This window comes from Danio rerio, chromosome 7 (genome assembly GCF_052040795.2).
Source record: "Danio rerio strain M-AB ecotype USA chromosome 7, GRCz13ab, whole genome shotgun sequence".
NCBI lineage: Eukaryota > Metazoa > Chordata > Actinopteri > Cypriniformes > Danionidae > Danio > Danio rerio.
The window spans coordinates 42,857,110-42,876,562 of NC_141027.1; the positions used below are offsets into that span (position 1 = coordinate 42,857,110).

The window sequence follows — 19,453 nt, forward strand, 5'->3', positions numbered from 1 at the left end:
AATAAAAAAACAGTAGGCTAGAAGTACCTGGATGATGACTGAATTCTCTATTAGGCACACCATAGACACTTTACTATCCCATGAGACTGTGGGAGAGGAGGCCTCATGTGCTAAAAATAGCCGAAAGTGGCGATGTATGACATGACAACCTCAACATGGCGAATGTAGTACGTTCAAATTCCATTTATACCACCTACATTCACACTACCTTTTTTATGGTCGGGGAGTGCTTTAAAATGCTAAACTTATGTTGAATCCAATTTCTGACACAGCTATGATGATGATGATGATCTTCAGGGTCCAGCTTTTCAAAACTAATCCAGTGGGATTTTGGATCACGGATTGGATCAAATCTTGGAAATGGGTTTTTCAAAAGTAACAGAGGGATTTTGAAATAGGATCAGACCATGTAATCTAATTTTACTTTTGATTTGGATCAAATCTGCCAATTGGGTTATTCAAAACTTTGAACTCAGATTGGGATTTATTTAGGATCTGTTTTTAATCCATTATACTGATCCCATCAGAAGGGTGGATTCAGTTGTGATTTTTTTTTTTCAACCAAACAAACCAAATAAAATAAAAGTTTTATTTTTTATTTTATTTTTGAATGATCACAAACTTAATGGTTACTGATAATATATAAAATCCTTTGTATTTGAAGCTTATATGAAGCCTTGCACATATAATGAGATATGGCAAACGACAACAAAACAATATCAAAGCAGTGTTGTATTAGAACAAACAAAAAAAGTAAAATGTTTGTTGATTACAGCGTTTCTGTTTCATACCATTTAAACAAACAGTGGCTGTTTGTAGCCACTGAAATCTTTGCTAAGCCAGTAGGCTGTACTGTTGGTTCCATTTAGTCTCTGGTAAACAGAATTTGTTAGTCCTGAAATTCGGTATTTGAATCACAGTGATCCAACCCAATGTTCCTTTAAAAAAATGTCATAAGAGTAAGATAGATCAGTTAATCTTGGATAGCAAAGCATGGAATTTCCAAATCTGGACCAATTTGATCCAGATTATTTAAAAAAAAAAATAAAAAACTGGGCCCAGAAGTTCAAGTCCACCAACTGAATAAGGAAGAAAGGTTTGAGTGAGTTTGAACATGGCATAGTGATTATTGCCAGACAGGTTTGTTTGAGTGCTCCACATACAAGCATTTTTGGTGTTCACAGAGAATGCTTCAGTACAGAAAAAATATCCAGTAAGCAGCAGTTTTATTGGCAAAAAAATGCTTTATTAATACGTAAAGTTTTATTGGAAAAGAGCATCTCAAAATACAGAGCACATCAAACTTTGGAGCAGATGAGCAACAGAAGACGTGCCGGGTGCCTTTACAACAGTCAACTAACTTGGCATGAGAATACGAGTTTGTTCTCTGCATTCTTAGTATTGAGAAACAGCCAGTTAGTTCAATAAACTCAGATGGCCTCCACAGACGCCATGCTCAACCCAATAATGAACTTTGCAATGTGGATGAATGGGAGTTTGCATTTTGGATGTGCAGCCAACAAATCTGCAGCAAATGTCAATCTGCTGCAATGTCAGTATGGGCCAAAGCTTCTGAGGAATGTTTCCAGCACCTTCTTGAATCTGTGCCATTAGGAGTTAAGGAAGTTCTGATGGATAAAATGGACTTTAGACTCATAGTTGCAAGGCATACTTAATAAAGTAGCCCAGGAGTGTTGTATCAGCCCCCCCTCTCCTCATATTTCAGCTCGACGGGGTACTTAATCAACGGAATTGTGTAAACCTAAATGCGAATAGCTCCCAAACTTACCAGCTGCAGGGCTCAGCACTGAAAATCTCACGGCATCAACAAAAAGATCTTCACATTTTGATCCTTAAAGGAACATTAGACATCTTAAAAGAGCAGCGGTTCACATGGGTTAATGTTTTTGCCTTTTGGCAGGAGAGCAGTCGAAGAACAATCTGCAACAGGAATGTGAATCTGCCAAATCCCTTTTATCCACATCATATCTCCAAGAGACAGACCATTAGGTTTGCATTGATTTATCACATAAATGGATTCGGGATAAAGAAGCTTATTTCAGCTTGACTGATTAGAATAGAATCTTTACAGTTATGTTAAGTCTGCTTTGAGTGTATGATTTTTGTCCCATTTAGTTTGCATAGAAGAAGAGAATAGAATCTTTGCAACTTAGTTAAGTTTTTCCCTCATTTAGTTTGCATTGAATCATAGAATAAAATCTTTACAGCTTAGTTAAGTTTGTTGTTGTTGCTGTTCTGTTTAGTTTGCATTGAAGCATGGACTAGTATAGAATCTTCACTTACTTTTTTGGTCCATTCCAAAAGTTCACACTTAGATAATGCTTGACTATTTTAGCAGGTTTGGCATGCTGTCCCAAAAGAGAACCCTGAGCCCGGAGCTAGATGAGCCCAAGGCTTCCGCCTGGTCTGTGGGCATTAGAAGGGATACGAGATCAGTTAGTTCTCGAGAGCTTCCTAAAAATAGACCGCCAACCACGCCAGTGTGTACATATTAGGTGTTTGTGACTTTAAATTGTGTTACATGTCTTAAGACTGTGGGAGGAAACCGACCACCCGGGGAAAACACACTTGAACATGGGGAGAAAATGTAAAACTCTGGATCAGCTAGTATTTGAACCAACGACCTTCTTGCTGTATCTCCAGATCCTAGAATTGTGGGTGAGGGTGGAGGGGGATGGGGGGGGGGGATCTTCCAAAACAAAGATGAGGAATGAAGTTTAGGCTGAGTATTCATATAAACGTCTCTTCATTTCATACTCAGACTCAACTTTATTTTCCAGTTTAGGGAAACTAAAATTGCAGCAAGATGCCATAACACAGGCTAAGGTCCATGTACACATTACCAAATTATTACCACAAAACATATAGTAAATTTTTTAGATGCATCTCCCTCTCCACTGGACTCATTTAATGACCTAATGGCCACCATTATAAAAGAAATTCCTATTCTGTAATGGGGATAATGGGTGATCCGGGGTGCATAAGATACCCCGAGCTCTCTTTAAAACATAATTACGGTAAATTACCACTGGACCTGTTTGGTTAACAGATGATCTTGCCTGCTACCTTCACACGGCTGCTCGACCTGTTCTTATGTGACAGACTCTGATTACCATACCAAGCTACAGTGCAGAAAGACAAAACAAATTTAATACATTTTTTATAAAACAGTGTCATCATAGAGGTATAACCTAAAACGATCTAAGCTTCCTCAGAAAAAAACAGTCTTTTTTGAACTTTTTTATAATTTGCATTAAATAATAGAAAATTTACTGCTTATATACTTTTTGTTCCATTTAGTTTGTGCTGAATAATAGATTAGATTTATTTAGTTTAAACAGAATAAATATTGACAGCTCAATTCAGTTCTTTTTGTTGTTGTTGTTGTTGTTCATTTTAGTTTGCATTTAAGACTGAACTTGCTTGTTTGACATTAATTATATAGTGTGAATCACTTCAGAAATCACAGCCTGTTACAGATGCTATAAAAAAAAAAACTTACCTGATTATTAGCTGCCACAAGGGTAATGTTGTATTGCTGTTTTGTAGTTGCTACCATCTGCAGAAACAGAAAGCCTTCTAATATCGTGAAATATGAGCTGTGTATTGCAATATATTTCTTCTGAAACTAAAGTAATTGGATTTCATTAATCTGTACTTTTATACATTTGTGATTCCTTCAAGCTGTGGAGTTTTGCCATTAGTGATCCCATCTCAATTCCAGCAGCTCCAGACACTGTGAAAACATCCCTTAACTGCCGAAGGGGAGTTTTTTTTTTTTTTTTTTTTCAAGTGCTCTTTCCATCAGATATAAAATTTCCTCGGCTAGCAAGAGCAGCTTTACACCACAGTCAGTATTAGCCTAGATACTGTTGGAATTCAAAGATGTCAACATATGACTGTGTTGAATTTGTGAAAGATCTCCATGTTCAAAAGATACTATTCCAGAAAAGTTATTTTCTATTTTCAGAAAAGTAAGCAAATAAACAAAATTATTTGCCAATGGGGTAGGCAAAATAATCTTGTTTTTTTTCTTTTGACCTAAGATTATTTTGCTTACCCCATTGGTGGAATATGTTTTTTGTTACAAGGAAAAACTCACCTAATTTTGACTCATTATTTCTTAAAACAAGACAATATGCTTTCCTTGTCTAGAAAATGCTTGATTTCAGAAATTTTAGATATGAGGTTTAGAAAAAAAGCATTTTTGCAGTCTATATTAGAGCTGCACGATTCTGGCTAGTGGCGTTTGAAGGCGTGAGACGCGGAGCACAGAAACTCTTGACAGTTCTGAAGGTCATTAATAATATAATAGCACTAATACTGAAATGGTTAAGGTGTTTTAGAATGACTAAAACAACATTTCAGATGTTTACAATGTGCTCAGCTGGCTGGTTTGTCCATTCAAACCCATTTTTATCATTACATGATCTCTTATAACAAAATCATGTGACCTTTTTAATGCGTATACTGGAATTTGTTCTGTAAAAGTGTTTCCATTGTAGTTTATGCGCATCTTTTCTTATCGAATAAAAAGTTTATCCTACTCAGTTATGCTCATACATTTGTTTATGCGCATTTTCTATTTATTTATTTATTTATTTATTTATTTACTTATTTATTTATTTGACATGGACATTACAATTACACTGGTCAACCAAATGCATTTGTTTAAGTGTTTTAGCAAACTTGCTAATTCTCAACAACTGTCCAGAGGAGGCTTAAAATTGACAAAATGGAAATATAATAAAAACATACACAACATTACAATTCTTTACATAAAATTTTAGCAGGCAAAAGCAAAGGCTACATGGTCCATTAACTAACAGTAGACTATTTGTGCAAACACTGCTGTTTTGTTTTTAACCACTTTTTAAGAGCACTACTAAAAATATTTATATTACTTTCTGATTTTAAGCTAACCGGTAAATCATTCCACAAATTGGCTCCATTTACAGAGAAGACAGATTGACCAAAAAAGGCTACACTTTGGCACTAGACAGTCACCATTAGCAGTTGCCCGTGTAACTGTGGGAGGTTAGATGTCGATTGATTAGCTCAGAACTTTGGATTGGAACATGATTATTTAAACATTTAAAAACCAATTTAAGATAACTAAATTTAATAAAACTATCAAAACTAAAAAGGTTATTTAAAAAAAAGTTATGTGCATGTCCAAAATGCACATAACAATAGGTGGGCTATTTATTTATTTATTTATTTATTTTTTGTGGTGGTGGTGGTGGTATTAAAACAGCTGACAAACAGACCAATGGCTAGTGCTGACTAGTTCAATGTAGAAGGTTTTAATATTGTTTCACAAATCCGATTACATCTGAAGTGACTATACTCTCTGTACAATTGAGCAGCAGTGTGGATACTTTTGATAATGGTATGGCTCACTTGGCACTTCACCTGAGGTGATACTAAAAAAGTACTGGGTATGGAACACCGTGTAAAAGCCCCCTAATGTGAGTCATACAGAACCACACCGTATCATGCGGTGAAAAAGTGCCTAAAGTCTTCAAACCTACAATCCAAAATCACCTCAAGTTGTTTAGAAGGGTTTCAGGTAATAGGCATCTACTTTCTTCCATAAAAAAACTCAAGTGTGTTGAGTTTTTTGTTAATATTTTATAAGTGCAGTATGTAAGATTGGTGTAGACAGACAAATTGATTGTCGCTGGAATCTTGTCGCATTGCATGTTGTTAAGACAGTGACTACAGTTACATGGACATCAGTAATCCAATGATTTACCTTTTTTAAGACAATAATACGCTTAAAGTGTTTACATAAGTTGCTTTTTGAATGTTCCTTTCATGATCCCGTTTTACATGTCATAGCACATAATTCGATTAACATCATTGCATCATCAAGCTATGCACGTTTCCTCCAGAGTTTCATGTAATTTCGGGTGTTTCATTTTTATTGGTCGACTTTAACTGCAGTTCGGCAGTTTCACATTCAATTAGGAACATTTCATTAATGCCTATTGGATGTGAGTATGAACTGCTGCGAGAGTGTAGTTTTAATGGAATTTGATATCGCATGCCGTATGGGAAAAATAAACCTCAGCATTTTGTGATGCGGGTGTCTGTGGTCCTTCACTAACTCGGTAGGTGCAGAGAATAGTGTCACACAGCTGTGTGTGTACAGACTATACAGAAAATCACTGTTTACATGGTAGAATCTTAATCAGAGTATTGTCTTAATCGTATTTAAATCAGATTATTGGTGTCCATGTAAATGTTTTCAGTGTTACAATGTTTGCTGCTCAGCTAATGTTTATGTTTGTAATATTTAAATTATGTTAACTGAAAATCACCTAATGTCGATTTTTTTCTGAGTTTTTGTCTGAGTCTCTTAGATTTCGGAGGCTGCTGTTGACCTGCAGAGATTGCATTTTCAGTTGCACCCGCATACATACATTGAAGCATCCTTTTTATAATAGAAATAAAATACAGTGTGTTTTCCACTAAGGCAACATGGAGTGCGGAAATATAATTGGCTAAACTGTCAGTGGGCGGGTTATTAAGACCAAAACTAAGACACGTAATGCACATTTTCAAGACTTTAGCATTGTTTTTCAGATAAACAAGTATGTTCATGTAGCAGGTTTCCTAAATATCTGCATACATATTATGGTATTTGTATGCTTTAGAAGAGTCAGAAACTCACATACAGCACCTTTAAACAAGAGATCAAAAGGTTAAACAATAAAGACATTTTTTCTTAGCCTTTGCAGATATTTATCAGGGCTGCCAATATTATATGAGGGTTCTGTCAATATGGCATCTATCAAAGATGCCAGTTTTACCATCTAAATTGCTGCTTTTTTAGGATTGTTTATCCCTTATCTACAGACACAGCATGACTATGCTAAAAGTAGCCTTTATCTGCTTTTGTTCGTTTTTTTTATGACAGTTGTTTTGGTTTTGAATGTAATTAATGGTTCTGAAGTTGCAGTGGAAGAGAGATTTGTCATTAGAGGTAAATATTGACTACTTGACTCACCATGGGGCTTCTGGAGCAACATTATGAATAGAGATGATGTGACTGATTGTTAACGGAGACATTAATAAAGAGCATTTCTTATCACTGTCAGTCCTATTGAGCTGTTGATAGTTTATTGTGTGCTGCTTTTAGTATGGAGAGAGAGAGAGAGAGAGCCTGCAGGAGTCTGCAGAGCACAGAGGGGCTCCCACCAGTACCACTAGCAGACTAGACTTGCAGGGTTTTGTACTGCACTAATGTCATCGTTCTCACCACTTCCAATAAAACATCTCTTTATAGCATCACTTCAAAGCTATAACTACACCGCTGTGAGAAAAGATGAGCATATCAAAGGTGAAATATGTTTTTTTCTGGAAAAATACTGTTGCCTGTTGCATTGTAATGAGGAATACTATAGTGTGTGTTTTATAGCTTATTATAAACAAGCTGACAGTTATTTAATGGCTTTGGACTTGCAAATTTATTTTATTTTTCTGAAGCTAAATGATATGATAATGCGGGTTCCAGTGACGTCATCTCTCTAAATGGCAGCTTAAACAGCGGTTCCTCTGAGAAAATTGTTTATTAGCCCCATTAAACCATCAAATATATTATTTCTCGACTGATAAATGGAGCAAGTATGTAAAGAAGAGATGGAAACAAAAAAAAATGCACTGCTGGAGAAAAGTTTGGGTCTCAAACTGGATTCCTAGAGGGTCGCAGCTGTACACAGTTTTGCTTCAACCCTAATCAAACACAGCTGATCAAACTAATCAAGGTGTTTAAGGCTACTAGAGACCATTAAGCAGATGTGATTGGAGGTGGTTGGAGGTAAACTATGCAGAACTGTGGCCCTCCAGGAATTGAGTTTGAGACCGCTGCTTTACATGAAGAAAACGACAACATCTCTCATGCACATGTAACAGACGGTGAAGCTATTGCTAACAACGCTACTCACCTGAGTGATGCGGCAAGTTTGACAAAAGTTCTGGAGGAGATAAGAAACTTTCGCTAAGACACAAAACAACAACTAAGTGAGATCATCACCAAACTCACTAGTGTTAATCAAAAGATAGCAGAGGCGGAAACGCGAATTGAACAAGTAGAAGACCATGTCCAAAACATAGAACAGGTGATGAGCGAAATGATAAAAGAAAATAAACTGCTTGACCAAGAAGGGAGGTCACAACGGGAAAATATAAAGATCTACAATGCTCTAGAGGAAGTCGAGGGGGCATCGATGACACAGTATATGTAGAAGTTTCTACCTGATGTGCTTGAGATTCCTCCGACCATAGATCTTGGTATTGAGAGAGCTCATAGGGCGCTGACCCCAAAACCAATCGCTGCAAAATTAAAGAAGAGATTCTACGCAAATCCTGGGGGAAAAAAGCTCTGGAATGAAAGACTGTTATACTTTGATTAAAATTATGAATGGATCTCTGACGGTTCTGCAGAAATGCAAGAAATTTACTGAGGCTAAACGAGTAATAATACAGAAGCATATACGCTTCCAGACCCTGTTCCTGGCTAAATGAGGAAGAGGATGGGACACAACTTTATCAACCGGCAGAGGAGGTGACTTCAGACATGAAGGACAGAGGACTGCCTGTTAATGTCATCATGCAAAAGGAAAGTCTTGCTGAACAGCTATCCCGTACTGCCTGGGAGATGATGAGAGGATTGAAACCACAGAAGATGAAAGAAGAATGAGAAAGAAACATTAGGGAGAAGTTGCAAGTTTTTAGAAGATGACCCTTGACCCTTGATATTTTTTAAGACACTTCTATACAGCTTAAAATGACATTTAAAAGCTTAACTAGGTTAATTAGGTTAACTAGGCAGGTTAGGGTAATTAGGAAAGTCATTGTATAACAAGGGTTTGTTCTGTGGACCATCAAAAAATATATAGCTTAAAGGGGGTAATAATTTTGACCTTAAAATGGATTAAAAAAAAAAAAAAATATATATATATATATATATATATATATATATATATATATATATATATATATATATATATATATATATACGCTTTCATTTTTTTTTTTTCATTTTTTAAAATTGCTTTATTTTTTTGTGTGAAACTATTTTAGAAGTCGACAAGTGAACAATGTCTACTGTTTTAAATGCATTCATATTTAAATAGTCTTGTAGTTAATTTCAGCTTTTACTCACTTTACACAAACTACACTGCTTAAATGTTAATGGTTTTACAATTGACTGTTTTGCGATTTTGTTGCCGCTAATGTTTTTGGTGCTACTAATGCTGCATAAACACCTGATTTAACCCTAACAATTCTATCTCTCCAAGATCTTCAGTGTTGTTGTTGCCGCATTGCGAACTGCAGAAGTTATACAGCACCTTTTCACTTTTTGAGCACTGCACCTGTCGCAGACTAATAACATACCCAGACATTCGCTTTCCCATCCATCAAGGGCAGCTTGAACCTGCTCCCATCCACCTGAACAAAATACCATCCTCCTCTGCAGCCCTCGCGCTAGGCAGAATTAGCATGTATAGTCTCTGTTGATCAGCCCTTGTGATGACTCACTGCACTGCCTCCACAAAATGCCTGTGCCAATATGTCATTTAAACCAAAGCTGTGATTTGCCCTGTTCACTGAGCACTTATCTCCCCCGTTTCAGAGGAAGCAAACAACAACACAGCCCAGACAAACAGCCCACACCTCAAATATATTACCATCTTCCGTTCAGACTAATAGATCTGTCTATTCCAATGTTCGGCGCAGTTGAAGGTGTGTGATTTACATATTAGCTGGTTAATATTGTGCTCTTTGGAAGTAGTTTAGCACTAGAACTGCCAAGGGATATTCTATTCTGCCAAGTCATCTTTGAATTTTGCAGTGAAGCAACTTTGTTGACATTAAATCTATATGATTATATATTTTATTCTATTTCTACCTTTAATGACCAAAATGAGTTTTGCATTATAAATGGCATAATATTTTAAAATAGGCTACATTTAGCTATACAGATGTCCATAAAGTTGCATTGAACTGCATATTAGTGATGCTTTTATTAGTTATTCTATCCTAAGATCTGCTTATATCCTAAGATTTGCTTTATTAGGCTACTCATCACATTCATTAAGATTTCCATTACGATATATGTTTTTTTATTCCAGTGTTTATTATTGTCTATCCTAACTTAAGATATAAATTTATTTATGGATTTTGATTCAAATAGAGGCTGCACAGGATTGTTTCCAGTATCTCTAGAACAGTGTGAAGTCCATGTTTTATTAAATAAATAACCCAATAAAGGTAAAAAAATAACCCAACAAAGACCCAGATATTTTTACCTCAACCATTGGGTTAAATAAATAAATTTTTAGAGCGTTGCATCATTAGTTGTTTGATCAGTTTAGCCATCTGTATACATATACTAAAACAGTTCAAGCATAAAAATATTCAAACAATAAGTATGCCTTAAATATCCAAACAAAATAGCCTATCATTTTGTCTGATGAAGTAATATCTATTTATTTAATTTATTTGTAAATGGCACCTTTCTAGACACCTATGGTTGCCTTACAATAAGCGTCAACAGCCATACCAGAACAAATTTAAACTATTAATAAAACATTACCAAACAAGCATTTTAAATGCATGTTAGGAGCTGCAGGTAGAAACACATAGTGAATATAAAATAACATGATAAAAAAACATGCTAAAAAAATAGTTAAAGGAAAGTCTGATTAAAAAGATGGGTCTTCAGATGAGATTTAAAAGTGATAAAGTAATACAAAATTTAAAACAGAATCTCAGTGAAAATAATATGAAATATATGCTATATATATATATATATATATATATATATATATATATATATATATATATATATATATATATATATATATATATATATATATATATATATATGCTGAGAAATACTTGAGATAAGTCACAGATTCACAAACTCCATAGCAAACACATGTTAACTACACGCTCAATCTGACGACTCAGAAACTGCACTTTAATTTTCTTTTTTATTTATAATAGAGTTTTAAATTAAGTTTTGGAGAGACATGATTAAAGTTATCCTGTTATATACAGTATAAAGTATAATATATAAATTTTTTTTGGCCGATATCGATAACCGATAACTCTTCAGACTTGGAGGTCGATAGCGGATATATATAGGCCGATAATTATAAATATTTAAAAATTTTATATTTTTTATACAGCAACTTCATAAAAGATTGAACTGCTCTTATGAATGGAATAGTCTATACTCAAAGTCTATTTCAAAATTGCAAGGTGATTTTATAGACCTTTATTCATGATTTTAGCATGCAAATTCAGGATGCAAAAAATAAATTATTTCCTTTTCTTCATAGCAAATTAACATGCAACTTGACTGTTGCATAAAAATAATAGGTTAAATAACAAAATGGCATTTTATCAACAAGCAAGTTAAACATATATTTAAATAAAATGAAAATATAAGAGCTAAGGACTGAAACCAGCTTAAATGTTCTTGAATATAACGTGTTACAGTAATGTACATATGTATGAATTTGTCATGTCTGAAAAATCCTTTTTTAGAGGTGTTTTGACAGTTCAGAGCCACCGTACAAGCGAACAGCTATTTACAGATTGTATTACTTTAGAAAATGCGGCATAGATTTATTCTATTTGGCGTTTTTGATTCTTTTGAACACATGTAGGTGCTGCTTGTCAATCAGACAACGCTTCTGTGTTCATTCTTGCTGTCAATTGCGGTAAAAATGATCGATAAAAAGTTTATGATAAACCGCTGTGAGTTTCACTCAACTGTTAGTGCTAATTTGCCCTCGGAGTCAGATGATTTTTTTATAAAACACCTGAGCGTTGAGCAGATGACTTTACAGACAAACACAGAGCGTAATATAAAGACAGACTGTGGCGTCGAGTTGAGAGCCTCTATGACTGGCACACCTCTTCCCTCATGTTGCGATGAAGGCTGTCAGATCAGTGTGTGTGTGTCTGTGGGTATTTTTGTGTGTGTGTGTGTGGTAACAGCTCTCACGTGCGCTCATTATAATCAATATGAATATTCCGATCAAACCGAATACAATCTTACATCAACAACACATGGCAAGCAACACGTTGATAAGAACAAATCATCATATTAGATTACAAACAACCCAACAAGTTGTTTAGCACGTGTGCATCTCTGCTGTTTTGTTTACACATGTAATTTTTATCCTAAGGCGATTTAAAGCAAAATACACAACGATACTCAATCAAACATATCTACAATGATAAAGAACATGGTTACTTACTGAGATATTAACGCACAATAGCAATACCACATGAAGAAAGGACAGACTTTGAAGGAATAAGCCATGTAAGGAGAGCTCCATCATAGTGCACTGGACAATCTTAATAATCTTAAAAATAGCATTTATCGGCCAATAATGATATGCATGCCGATATATCGTGCATCCGTATTAAAAATGTAAACCTGCATAGTTTAAAACAAGGTTATGATATATTCTGTACAGTGGAGTTTGTTGTTCGATGCGCCACCCAGTGGATGTTCTGTGAAGCAAAACACATTTATTTCAACTCCAAGCAGAGTTTGACAGAAATACTGTGGCTGACAGCAGAATAAAATGAAGCGAGTCGCGGTAAAAAAAGGTCCATTTTTAATGACCCCATCTGTATCTACCATGTATCATCTACCAAACTATTCTGCATCAATCTGTATTTAATGGCATTTAGACCTTATAGAACATTTTCACTGCAGTGAAAAAACTTTGCTCTTCAGTTTGAAGGGCACAAAGTGTGAAATGCACCGTTAAATATTATGGGAGAGATTGTAGAAATAAATGGACAGATATTCAAAGCTTCATTCTGCAGTGTAAGTATTTAGTACAGTCTAGTAATAGGTACTACTATGGCCATTCTAGTAACTATAGAAACCTGCTAGTTGTAGTGTTAAAATAGCGTTAAAGTAAAAGAATGGCATGCTTGGTTATTTTTTGTTTAGCAGAAATAACGATTGTTTAGAAAAACCGTGAAGCCCCCCTAGTTGTGATCTTCAGAAAACAAGGCAAATTAGCCACTGAGATGCTTTCACGGTTTTGACGTTGTGGCTGTGGAAGGTTTAAATGGCTGCTGGGTGTCCTCTGTGTGTAGGCAGAGGGCTTTAGCCACTGATTGATATGACCCAACCTAAACCTTCAGCAATCAGCAGCTCATTATCTCAGCGAAATTACTACATCATCCAGCCCAAACGCCTGTAATGAGCTAGCATAAAGAATCAGAGCTCTGATCCACAATCATCTCCCTCATCTTTGTCTGCAGTCTCTCTTTCTCTCCCTCTCCATGAAGCTTGTTTTCCCCCCTATTCCCTCCTGCTGCTAGTAATCGGTTATACTTTAACTGCTGTGACTTTTCTTTCACTCCTAAGGTCTTTCTTTCTTTTCTTCATTTCTAGTAAAGTCACTCACTCCTGAACTCGCAGGCAATGGATTTTACACTCAGTGCCCTTGCCTTTAAGTCTAGTCCGTTGAGACCTAAAGTTTTCCAATACATCTTCTTTGCTTGTTTCCTGCAGGGTCCCATTGAGAACGATGTGGTCATTCACGTGGCCCTGATAGCAGAAAGTCAAAGGTAAATTAATTCCTCATGTCTTTCTCTCTCTCTTTGTCTCTCTCTAATTTTGTCCTCTGGTCTAATTGATGCCTGCACACTAATTGTCGAGCTATTCTGTAGCCTTCATCTATCAGCGCTCTCATTTTAAAGCTTTTCTGGTGAAACGGGGAGGTGAAAGAGGTCATGTGGCCAGCTGGTCCCAGCCAGACCCGCTCTGCAGTTCATTTAACACTGTTCACCCCGACACTTAACCCACCCTCCCCTTATAAACACTGCAAACCTTAATCAAGATTACTTGTTCACCACAAACACCCTTATTTGAAGCTGCAAGTTCCACTTAACACCTCACCTTCTCTGCAAAGATGAAGTAATGTTGCTTTAATATTGTGGCGTAAATTAGAGCAAAGGTTCTTGTTGCTTGCAAAGCATACAAAATTCTCATCGACCTCTTAACATGAGAAGTGTCTTCAGACCATTCATTTTGTATAATCACACTGTCATGCAAGATTTTATCCCCCCTGTGCACTTTATTAAATGCCTTAGTGCTTGATTAATAATCCCAAACAAACACTTTTTAATGTTTGTCCACTGTCTTTTAAATTATGGATTTTTTTTTGTTGATTTTTTTTTTTTATAAGATTTTTTGTTTATGCATTTACATTTGCTCAATAAGTGTGGTGCAGGAATGGCATCAAAACCTGAAGAATATTTACAATGGGGAGTAATATACTATCTCTGATAAACATAACTTAACTATGCTTTTAACATAATGTTGTACACTGTATTTTAGACACTGATATACACTCACTGGACAGTTTATTAGGTACACCTGTCCAACTGCTCGTCCAACACAAATTTCTAATCAGCCAATCACATGGCAGCAACTTGATGGATTTAAGCATGTGGACATGGTCAAGATGATCTAGTGCAGTTCAAACCGAGCATCAGAATAAGGAAGAAAGGGGTTTTAAATTACTTTCAATGTGGCATGGTTGTTGGGGCCAGTCGGGCTGCTGATCTACTAGGATTTTCACACACAACTATCTCTAGGGTTTCTCTTAAAGCACAACACGTCAAACCTTGAGGCGGAAGGACTACAGCAGCAAAAGACCACACCGGGTGCCACTCCTTTCAGCTAATAACAGGAAACTGAGGCTACAATTGGCACAGATTCACCAAAATTGGACAAAAGAAACTTGAAAAAAAACATTCCCTTCACTGATGAGTCTCAATTTCTGCTGCGACATTCGGAATCCAATAGAGCACCTTTGGGATGTGATGAAACAGGAGAAATCTGCAACAACTGCATGATGCTATCATTTCAATATGGACCGAAATTTTTGAGGAATATTTCCAGTACCTTGTAGATTATATGCCATATAGTTTGTCATTCATTTTGTAATACCTTTTTCATTTTTACTACACTGTAAAACCCAGTAAGTTAAGGTAACTGAAACCTTTTGAGAAAACCGATTGCAACAAACCATTTAAGTTCAAAAACTAATCCTAATGAATACTGTGAACTTAATCCATTTGAGTAAACGAAGCAGTTTGAGCTCAGTAACTCCCAATAAATGAAGAGAACTCAGACCAACTGAATACTGTAAAACCCAATAAGTTAAGGCAAGTGAAACCATTTAAGGAAACAGATTGCTACAAACCATTTGAGTAAAAAATAATAATAATAATCTATGTGAGTAATGTGAATTTGAGCACAGGTAAAACCCAATAAATGAAGAGAACTCTAACCAATTGAGTACTCAGTAAAACTCAATAAGTTATGGCAACTCAAATGGTTTCTAGCAATCTGTTTCCTCAAATGGTTTTAGTTAAAAGAAACTAATCTATATAAGTACTGGGAACTCACTTTATGTTGAAGTAATGAGCTATTTAATTAACTCATTACATTTAACACCGAGTTCAAAACTCTTTTCAATTGAGTAGAATTAACTTTCAGTCAATTTTGAGTCAACTACACTCATGTCATTTTATAAAGTTGACTGTTGGGTTTTACAGTGTACAGTGTACTGGTGCAAAATGACTCTCATTACCATGTTAGTTGTTTAGTTGTTTTATATATATATATATATATATATATATATATATATATATATATATATATATATATATACACATTTGTGTCCACTATGTGTCTTCCAGATTGCAGGTCTTCCTCAACACCTATGGCATCCAAACGCAGACCCCGCAGCAGGTGGAGCCCATTCAGATCTGGCCTCAGAAAGAACTGGTGAAGGTATCGCTGTTTAATCAATCAATCAATCTTGACCAACAAACAAATCTTTCAGGCTGATCAGTTTCTGTGACAGACGCTCCATTAGACCACTGGCTAGTTTATCATGTGGCCACTCAGCTTGGATTGACTGCCACATCACTCATGTCAGTCAGTGAATTATTTTTTGCATGCTATTGAAGATTTACACCACAAATTGAACCTTGCCAGTGTCCTATTGATTGCATTAGTTTAACGAAGGACTCTCAAAAATGTTTTCTAAGCTATGTGAATGTTCTTTGTGAACTTTAGTAGCAATATATAAATTGTCCAGGGTCAGAAATTTATTCCTGCCCATTCTCTCTGTAATCAGCAAAACATGCGATGTGCAATGTGTTTATGTGCTTGTTCTTCTGTCTGTGGGAGTGAGAGTGGGTGGGAAGGTTTTGTCACCAGAACGTGCAATTTACTGCAGTTTGGTTTGAAAGCTGTTTGAAATCAGAAATATTATCTGCTTCTCTTGACTCTGTTCTATCTGTGGTCAGTTTTGTGTGCCTGAGCTCCGATGTGCATTAGAGAGAGTGATAGTTTGCTGAGTTTGCTCTTCGAATGCTTATGCAGTGGCCAGCCGAAAAGAGACAGCTGGAGCTTACTGGACATGACTGCCTACTTTAGAGAACCTCTGCCACTGTCACCTTTCATGGTAAATAAGTCAGTGAGACATTATATTATCTAATGAGACATATTATTCTGATGAACACGAAGTTCTGTCATGAAACTCTTTCCGGCAACTAGTTCTCTGCAACTATAACATAGTCGCCCTCTGAAGCTAAGCAGGGCTGCACCCGATCAGTACCTGGATGGGAGATCACATGGGAAAACTAAGTTGATGCTGGAGGTGGTGTTAGTGAGACCAGCAGGGGCGCTCAACCTATAGTCTGTGTGGGTCCTAACGCCCCAATATGTTGATGGGGACTCTATAATGCTCAGTAAGAGCCTCTTTCAGACGAGATGTTAAAGCAAGGTCCTGACTCTCTGTGGTCATTAAAAATCCCAGGATGTCCTTTTAAAAAAAAAAAGAGTTGGGGTTCAACTTTTGCATCTTGGCCAAACTTGCCCACTGGCCTCTGTCCATCATGGCCCCCTAACCATCCCCATATCATAATTGGCTTCATCACTCTGTCTCCTCTCAACCAGTCAGCTGGTATGTGGTTGTTGTTCTGGTGCAGTATGGTTGTTGTCGCATCATCCAGGTTGATGCAGCACACTGGTGGTTGATGAGGAGACCCCCCCAAACAATGTGTAAATAGCCTTTAGTGTCCAGAAAGGCACTATTTTAATGTAAGGAATTATTATTATTATTATTATTATCATTATTATTTTTATTATTATTATTATTATTATTATTATCATTATTATTATTATTATTATTATTATTATTATTATTATTGTAATTATTGGACACACAGGCTGATAAGTCTTATCCAATCTGCTTCCAACTACATGGTGCAGGTTATTGGTTGCTTGCTGTTGCCTAAGCAGCTAATGAGCATATTCCTTAGCATTTAAATACTTGTGTTGTTTACGCTTGCAATATGCTACATGTTTTTGGATAACCTCCACCACATGTATCAACCTAATACTGGTAGTTTCATTTATTTCATGTTTGCTGCTTTAGGGTGTTATATTCTCAGATGTGCTATTCTTAATTTCTGAGAGTTGTAGTGACATCATTTTAATTGTTAGTTTAAACAGACTGTCTGCATAATATTAGTCCTAATATCTTTGTTGCACTCAACAATTTTTAACAATGAATTTTTAACGACTTTTTTTAAGTTCAACCACTCCTAATAGTCTACAAATACTGTAGCAAGAGGTAACTGAAATATAATTTCTTCTCTGCAATAAATGCTTTCTTACTTAGAGTTTTTGTCTTGTTTCTCATCCCAAATATAAAAAAAAATTAAATCAAGAAGCATTTTCTAGACAAGCAAAACATATTGTCATGTTTTAAGACATAATATGCCTAAATGAAGTGAGTTTACCATAAAATTAGCTAAATAATCTGCCAATTGGTTAAGAAAAGTAATCTTATATCAAAAGGAAAAACTCACTTAATATTGGCATATTTTTTTTAAAGCTAAACAATAATTTTTGCTTGTCTAGTAAATGCTTCTCGATTTAAGAATTTTTAGATATTTGGGTTAGAAACCAAAAAAAAAAAAATCTAAGAGAAACATTTTTTGCAGGAATTAAATGCAACCCCATTTGTAGTCTCTATATGCCTACAGCATATAACAAATCTAGCAACACTACAACACCAGAACCCTCCAGTGAGTGCAGATCTAACTCTGGGAAACACTATAATCATTGACACCTTCTAGGCTGTCTTATTTACACTGATTACACAATTTGAATCATAATTTTAAAAATAATTGCTTGCTTGCAATGCTTATTAGCTATTACCATGCATTCACACGGGGCTTCAGCGTCAGCGATTAACTGAGTCTGAAGTTGGGGCTGACGCAATTGTCATAGCAGCATCAGCCTATAAAATTAATCCGCAATCAGCTACTGTCTGAGCTGGGCTATTTGAATATAGCAATCTGATTGGCTGTCGCTTCCTTTGGAGCTTGAAAAGTTGAGAATATCCCAACTTCCACTGCGAGCGATGCCACTGAAGCGGCGCCGACGGATCCACAGTTCAGTTTGGCAATGCCTGACGTCACCCATTCAAAGTGAATGGGAAGTGTTGATGCTGACACCCATGTGAATGCGGCATTACTCCATCTACACAGTGCAACTAAAAAAAGATTTTTGCTGCTTGATCAAACTACATATTTGAAGTGAGCTGAAACAACACAATTTTTGATGGGTTTTTTGGGGGCACAACTTAACTGTTTTGTGTTTAATCCTTTTAAATTGGGTGGAACCTTCCTTTTTTTTACAGTGTGAGTGCTGCAGCATTCAATTATATAATCATTGCAGATTACTATTGATGTCTATTACTTTAACTTTGAAGCTTCTTTGTGACTGTCAAGGTTTCTATCATATTTCTTTTGCGTTGATTATCATCTGCATTTGCAAACTCAGCATCAGCTGTCAGGGTTGATCACATGTAAACTAATCAATCGGATTCACCATTGCATCCATGCAGAAAAGTCTGTGATTAGTTATTATTAATCTCTTATTAGATGTTTAGAAAATGTTGAGAAAATGTGGGTAGATCTCAATAAAATGCTCTTATAGATGCATAAATGCTGCAATATGATTTGTTATACATGTACTAATTTGTGATGCTCATATTTACAAGTCCTTACTTCTGATATTCTGGAATAATCATGAAAATAACAAGTGCAACTAAAATGGTGCTTTACAGGTTGACATGCTGTTTCTAATCCAAGCAGCAAGGCTGCTGAAAGCGATACTAGCGTGAACGTCTTTATTTCAGAATCCTGCGTATTAAAAAGGTTTGTTTCAACATCAGCGCTCTGGCTCCACTGCCCCTCTTGATGTGCTACAGGCTTAACACGCGTGACATTTGCAGGTTTCGTGTCAGGCATGTTGAGCTCCTGATTACAGGCAGGGCACTCGCGATTC

General features: G+C 36.0%; 1 protein-coding gene across 4 annotated transcripts in view; it reads left to right on the forward strand.

Annotated features, from left to right (window-relative positions):
* phkb (phosphorylase kinase, beta) overlaps positions 1 to 19,453 on the forward strand; it is a 140,714-nt gene that overhangs the window by 89,833 nt on the left and 31,428 nt on the right. For all 4 annotated transcript variants that reach the window (XM_087261643.1, XM_087261642.1, XM_087261641.1 and 1 more), the window contains 2 exons: positions 13,586 to 13,641; positions 15,784 to 15,877. In XM_087261643.1, the coding sequence (XP_087117769.1) occupies positions 13,586 to 13,641; positions 15,784 to 15,877 (150 nt within the window). The remainder of the gene's footprint in view (positions 1 to 13,585; positions 13,642 to 15,783; positions 15,878 to 19,453) is intronic.